This window comes from Scomber scombrus, chromosome 2 (genome assembly GCF_963691925.1).
Source record: "Scomber scombrus chromosome 2, fScoSco1.1, whole genome shotgun sequence".
Lineage (NCBI taxonomy): Eukaryota > Metazoa > Chordata > Actinopteri > Scombriformes > Scombridae > Scomber > Scomber scombrus.
This window is the reverse complement of record NC_084971.1, coordinates 31281026-31288038: the sequence shown is the minus strand read 5'-3', so window position 1 is coordinate 31288038 and position 7013 is coordinate 31281026. Positions and strand designations below refer to the sequence as shown.

The window sequence follows — 7013 nt, the reverse complement described above, 5'->3', positions numbered from 1 at the left end:
GATACAGCAGGTATAGAAGGTAATTCATCTGTAAATCTGTAAATTTTCATTATGTATTATTATCATGCATAAACAAGCTTGGAAGGTGGGGATATGAGCTTTATGCAGGATCTTAAAAAAATGTTGTATTCAATATGTTTTGTGTGTTTAAAAACCTTGCTATGAAAAATAAATTGCAAAAACATTCTAATTCAAATATGATACAAAACAAGACATTGAATTAATGTCAATTATTTGATGGTTCAGGCTTTACAGGGTTAAGACTGTATGCTGAATTCAATTTAGACAATGACAGCAGTACAGTAGGTAAACTGGACTACTATCCCTATATCTAAAAGGCACAATTCTTTAATTTAGTTTAGTTTATTTCAGTCACTGAACTCAAATACAGGTAAAAACAAAGCAAACAATCATATGTCCCTGTTCCTTGTTCTTTATCTCCACCAGAACTGATGACAAACCAAAAGGGAAAAACAAAGGTATAAATGAATAAATAAATAAAACAGTTTCCAACCGAAAAGGTGTAGGCGAAGCATTTGCTACGACAGCTACCACACCTAAGTCTCTCTCTCTCTCTGTAATTTACACAATGACAGGAGTACAGTAGGTAAACTGGGAGAGTAGTTAGGCAGTGCTCAGCATCTCATCAAAGCCACCCCCCCCAAAAAAACAAAACAACAACAACAACTCAGGGGCTTGTTGCTTTCAGGTGCTACGTTGAAGATGAAATATGATTAAGGAGTTTCAGTTTGCCTAAATACGACACAACTTCTCATATTTGTTCAGAGTTTCGTAACTTTGAAAACTTCTTAGAGCACCAATAATTTGATTTTCACTGACACACATCTATTAATATCTGTGTGTGTTTGTGTTTGTGTGTCCACTCAGAGAGAAGTTCAGTTCTGGTTCGCTACAGGAGGAGCAGGATTCTGTCTTAGTCGACGGCTGGCGGAGAAGATGGCGCCCTGGGCCAGGTATTTATAAGATCTCCCTGCATGTGTGTATGAATGTGAGAGAAAGAATAAAAAAAGTGCAGCCAGACTCCACCAGTAACTCAAGTTTGATTCGTTATTCCTTTAGGCTCCACTGTTTTTTGGAGGTTTTAGCCCATTAAATGCAAATTGCAATTTTCCAAAACATACTATAAGTTTTTAGTTTGAGTTTTTACCCCCCTGGGCTTAAGTTTACCCAGCATGCAATGGAAATCAATTCAAAGAGGCTAGGATTTTTGTTTGAGATCCATCACTGTGAACTTATTTTTGTTTTTGTTTTTTCATCAAAACAGTAATTTAGTGGGTAATTTAGCATAAAATGATAAAATTGCTTGTAAATATAACTTGTTGATGTGTTCAAGTGCTTGTTGAAAACTTTGTTATTTGAGATTCGAGAGCCAGAAAACAAACAAAAGCCAAAAAAGGAGCAACTTGGTGGCCAACTATGTTGTCTTAGTTTCCTACAGACACTTGAATGCACCAACTCAGTAGTGTTTGGGTGTAATTTAGCATAAAATGATAAAATTGCTCGTAAATATAACTTGTTGTGTTCAGGTGCTTTGTTGGAAACTCCATTATGGGTTTTCCATTTGGCGACTAACTCTGTTGTCTCAATGAGTGCACCAACCCAGTAGTGTCTTTAAAACAGCTGAAATTAACCATTGACCAACACATAAAGCTGACTAAAAGTTCACAGTGATGAATAGCCAATCTTGAAAGAAAGTTTCAGGTTGTATTAATACTGCTCTGGAGTAGCTGCGGCTAATAGCTGCCCAGGGCTAGAGGGTGAGGAATCAATTATAAAATTTATGGTGTCGTTTGGAAAATGGTCAGTGGTAAAATTAATGGTCTCTAAGACATGCAGAATAACCAATATTATCTTTTAGGATGAATGTTGGGTAGTTTGGTGAATTTATACTCTCATAACTACCGAAGAATGTAATTTCAGATATGTGTGTGTGTGTGTGTGTGTGTTTTGCAGAGGCACCCGGTTTGAGAAGACGTCAGCGACTATCCGTCTCCCTGACGACTGTACGGTGGGCTTCATCGTGGAGAAGAGGCTGGGAATCTCTATGGTCCACTGTCCTTTATTCCACTCTCACCTGGAAAACCTGCTGCTCATCCGCCACAGACACATACCACACCAGGTAGTAACACACACATTCACACGCAGAAAAATCCATACATGTTTACACGTTCTCATTTCTGCATGTGTGTGTGTGTGTGTGTGTGTGTGTGTGTGTGTGTTTTCTCCTCTGCAGGTGACGCTGAGCTATGGGATATTTGAAAATAAGATGAATAGCATCGAGGTGAAAGGAGGCTTCTCCAAAGAGGAAGACCCCTCCAGGTTAGTCGGCCACTCCATTCATTCATAAATCAGGAAGTATGAACATCATACATCATGCCTTTGATAATTATTAATATAAGCTCTGATCAGAAGCTTCTACACATTTCCAGTTTTTGTTAACAGAAAGGCGATAACGTCGTCTTCTTTATGTGTAATGCAGATGTCGTAGTGGGTGGTAATAGTGTACCAGAGTGCATTATATTGAGAAGTGTTCCTAATATCTTGTCCGCACCATTAAATAAGGATTGTTTCCAATTTTGTTGTACATGTACAATGGCCATAAAGAGTATTCCTTTTCTATTTTTTTTTTTCTTTTTCTATTCTTAAATACAAGAGGGTGCAAAATATTAGGGACACTTTTCAATGTAGTACACATCTTCAGAGTCCAGCCATTCTTAAGTAAAGTTTATCCAAAAAAAGGCAAAACAAACACCAAAAAGGCAAATTTCTGACAAAATACATTATAAGGTGGTTTCTGTGCAAGATCTGGAGGTAACCAATAATCACAGGTTAGTTCCTCAAACCTAAAGGCATTGTAGACATTTATTTTTTAACCCTTTACATACTATCCGTGTCAAATTTTACCCATTTGACAGCTGTAAAAACACCCCAAATGCTTTACTTTGAGATTTGATGATTTTTTCCTAAAGTGGCCCAAAAATCATGAAAATTAAATGTTTTTATTTTTGTCCATTGAAGCTGTTCTGGGTTAAATATGACTCCTATCTATTGACATGTCTTTTAGTTCAAGTTTAGTTTAGTAAGTTTAGTTAATAGTTTTAATAAGATAGTAGTTATGAGGATTTCTTTTTATGATGTAGCAGTGAAGACTGATGGCTCTAATGGTTATACAATAAACCCCACAGCTCCATAAAGTTCTTGTCATTTTCATTTTCAGTTTCAATAAAATACATTTATATATATAGGTAAAATAAGATGTGATATTGTGTGATAGTAGCTGTTTTTTCTCCAAAATGAGTGGTGTAAAACCTAAAAAAATACACTCTCTCTGCTCTCAGAAATATGATAAATGGCAGAACAACTGCAATCCAGACAGTAGATCTTGACTGCAAGTGCTTAAAATTGTCAATAATTCAATGTTGCTTTACCCTGGCATTGCATGCACTGTGCATTTTTATAACAAGAAGCTTGTTTTCTATGGACCACTTTGGTTTTTAGAAATCCGCCACACTCAGTTTTACTTCTCAGATGATCCGAACCTGAAGATGTGACAACCCTGAAGCTTTGGTTCATTATTCTCTGTTCAATCAGGGATAAAAATCAATTTGATGTAACACAATGGGGGAAAAAAACAACCTTCCCGATCTTTTTAGAACATATCACCACAAATATTCAGTATTGAGCTGTTTCCATTCATTTCCATCCACTGGTGTCGCCAGTCAAACGTTCATCTGCCGACAAAGCAAAGTCGGTTAGCTTTCTAAACAGAAACTTTTTTCACGTCTTATTTTGCTCTGTTTACTCAGGAAGAATGTCCTGCCTTCCCCCCAAAAAAATCAATCAGGTCAAGAAAAGTAAATAATGAGAAATCAGAGTTGCAGAGGCCATTACTGAACTGAAAGAAGCAATTTAACAGCAGAACTATACGAAAAGTTAAAGATGCATGAATAAATATGGTTACTTTAAACACCAAATGTCACAAAGCTGTAGTTTAGTCAGCTTCATTTATAATCACACAGTTTCACAGTGCAGAAGTTCTTACTGTGAATGTGAAATATGCAAATATTTTGTCCCTCAAGTACAATTAATGCATTTTTGAGGGGAAAAAAGCAACAGTACTTAAAAATGCTAGTATTTAAAAACTGAGAAATCCTTTAAAACGTCGCCTGCTTAAAACTTAATTTGTGAAAAGTGCAAAAGCAAAACTGTTTGAAATGTCATAAAAGCAGATGCACTCACTCTCTCAAGGACAAAAACGCTGAATTTATTCAAATCCTTTAAAAAAAACACACTTCACCTGCTCCTTTGACCATGATTTGACTTTCCACTAAATTATATATAAACTGTTCAAGGAGTTTTTTTTTTAAATTATCTGCTATCTTAAAAAAAAAAAGATAAACAGGACAAAAATAGAACAAAAAGTCCTTGCCTGAGGTAAAGAGAAAAAAACCAAACATTGTTGTATTATATTTTTAATAGTGCGTCACACCCTCGTAGATGCTATTTTTAGCTGCTGTGACATCCTCTACTTTTGAGGCTGCAGATCATCTGTATCGGTGCTGTCGCAGTCTCTGCTGGCCGCTGATAGAGGACAATGCAAAGTCATAGATAACTTAAAAATAAAACTCCCTTTTAACACAAATGCCTGCAAACAGTCCGACCCTAACAGTTCAGTCTGCCTACTGCACAGCATGTACAGGCACAGAGGAAACAAAGCAATGCTGTTCTTTCCTGTTACACACTGCCAATTGCATAAAAACTCTGTTGTCAAGGCTGCAGAAGGGTTTTATTTCACCAGTTTTTACCTTTATATATCAATGAATGTCACAACTGAGCAATCATCCCTTTTTCTATATGCTCACCCACTCCGACCTTTGCCTGTGCTGGGTCAATGCGTGCATGTAGGTTAGAGTAGTAGAGCGTAGGCAGTGAAGAAGATTTATGTCTGCATGCAAACCTGCAAACTTCTTATCTGTACAGCAGCACCAACTTTAATATAGCAAGGTCTTCGCTCTGCATACTGCACAGCATGTATAGGCACAGAGGAAACAAAGCAATGCCATTCTTTCCGGTTACACGTTGCCAATTGCATAAAACATCTGTTGTCAAGGCTGCAGAAGAGTTCTTTCACCTTTTTTTTACCTTTATATATCAATGAATGTCACAACTGAGCAATCATCCTTTTTTCTAAGCGTAGGCAGTGAAGATTTATTTCTGCATGCAAACCTGCAAACTTCTTATCTTTACAGCAGCTCCAACTTTAATATAGCAAGGTCTTGGATGACTTAATAATTAATTAGGTCTTGGATTAATTATTGATTAGTGTCTCGGTGAGGTAAGTCACCAGTAACTCAAGTATTGTTCAGCTTGTTAAACTTTCATTGAGTCGTAGTACTATGAATAGTTACATGAATATGTAATATACAGCATGTGTCGACAGGTGTGACTCCTGTCTTTTGGGTCTTTATAAAACATTGTGTCATAAAAAATAATTAACCCTCCTGTTGTCCTCAGGTCAAGGAAGGACAGGAGGAAGGGAGGAAAGAAGGAAGGAAGGAAGGAAGGAAGGAAGGAAAGGAGTAAAGAGGGAGGGAGGGAGGAAAGGAGGAAGGAAGGAAGGAAGGAAAGGAGTAAGGAGGAAAAGAGGAAGGAAGTAAGGAGAGAAGGAAGGGAGGAAGGAAGGAAGGAAGGAAGGAAAGGAGGAAGGAAGGAAGCAAGGAAGGATGGAAGGAAGGAAGGAAGGAATGAAAGAGGAAGGAAGTAAGGAGAGAAGGAAGGGAGGAAGGAAAGAGGAAGGAAGTAAGGAGAGAAGGAAGGGAGGAAGGAAGGAAGGAAGGAAGGAAGGAAGGAAGGAAAGGAGGAAGGAAGGAAGGAATTGAGGAAAGAAGTATGGAGGAGGGAGCAAAGAAAGAGGGAAGGAGGGGAAGAACGAAGGAAAAATTAAAGAAAGAGGGAGGAAGGAAGAAAAGAAGGAACAGTCAAAAGAGATGGGGTCAATTTGACCCGGGAGTACAACAGGAGGGTTAAGGCACTGGTATACTACTTAAAATTAAAAAGGAACAGCAGCTTGACAGTCCAACAGGGTAATAAATAAGTAAAAACTTCAACATTTGTGATGAATTTAGATTTAAACAATCAAAAATAGACCATATGTTTTAGTCCACCACCCAAATGTGATGTGAAAAGGCTAAACTGTATCAAACATGGAAATGAATGTACTCTATCATTGCAGAGTTTTCCATATTAAACACACTCATTTGCTCCTCTGCAGGTTTAAGACCGTCCACTGCATGCTGTACCCTTTAACCAGCTGGTGTCCCTGAGCTCCTTCTAGTCTACGAGGCTGGTGACCAGTGCAGGATGAATTACTTTCACTGGATACTGTGTGTCTGAGTTCAAAGAAAACTGATGGATTTGATGGCAGAGTTTGAGATGCAGAAACTAGGACTGGAGAGGCAGCAAATTGGGATGAAGCCTTCCTTGGGCAACAGAGGACTGAAGAAGTACAAATCTGGTGTCCCACTTCTGCTCACTCTTAGTTTTTGCTCGTACCTGCTTGAACAGATGATACACTCAGAAATAAGGATGTTAAGAGAGTCTTAAAAGGTTTCCCTCAGTTCTTCATGATGAACATGATTTTTTTTGCCCTTTTCTACTAAATGTTATTGTTTTTTTGGGATTAAATCAGTGGCAATGAAAGCACTTAAACACAAAGAGGCACTTGAACTTCTCACAGTTGTTGCTTTGTTGGCAAATGGACAAAAATGAAAATGCAATTTACTCAAAAGTCTGTGGATATGGATTCAATTCAAGTCAGATTTATCTTTCATTCATTCAGTTACTTCACAATAATAAAACATTGTCAACATTTTTTAAAGTTGATGATGATTAAAACTACACAGAGTTGCACCTGCAGGGCCTGAATTATCTTCAGGTGGCGCTAAGGTTGAAATTGCTAGAAATTTAATTTTAGTTTTTATTGATTGAACGGA

At 37.6% G+C, this 7013-nt stretch overlaps 1 protein-coding gene across 1 annotated transcript in view; it reads left to right on the top strand.

Moving 5' to 3' along the window:
• The window catches only part of mfng (MFNG O-fucosylpeptide 3-beta-N-acetylglucosaminyltransferase), a 103458-nt gene extending 96828 nt beyond the window's left edge, over positions 1 to 6630 (top strand). The window contains exons 5-8 of the mRNA XM_062436746.1: positions 889 to 974; positions 1975 to 2140; positions 2255 to 2340; positions 6293 to 6630. Of these exons, the coding sequence (XP_062292730.1) occupies positions 889 to 974; positions 1975 to 2140; positions 2255 to 2340; positions 6293 to 6344 (390 nt within the window). The 3' untranslated portion in view covers positions 6345 to 6630. The remainder of the gene's footprint in view (positions 1 to 888; positions 975 to 1974; positions 2141 to 2254; positions 2341 to 6292) is intronic.
• Positions 6631 to 7013: the final 383 nt, after the last annotated feature.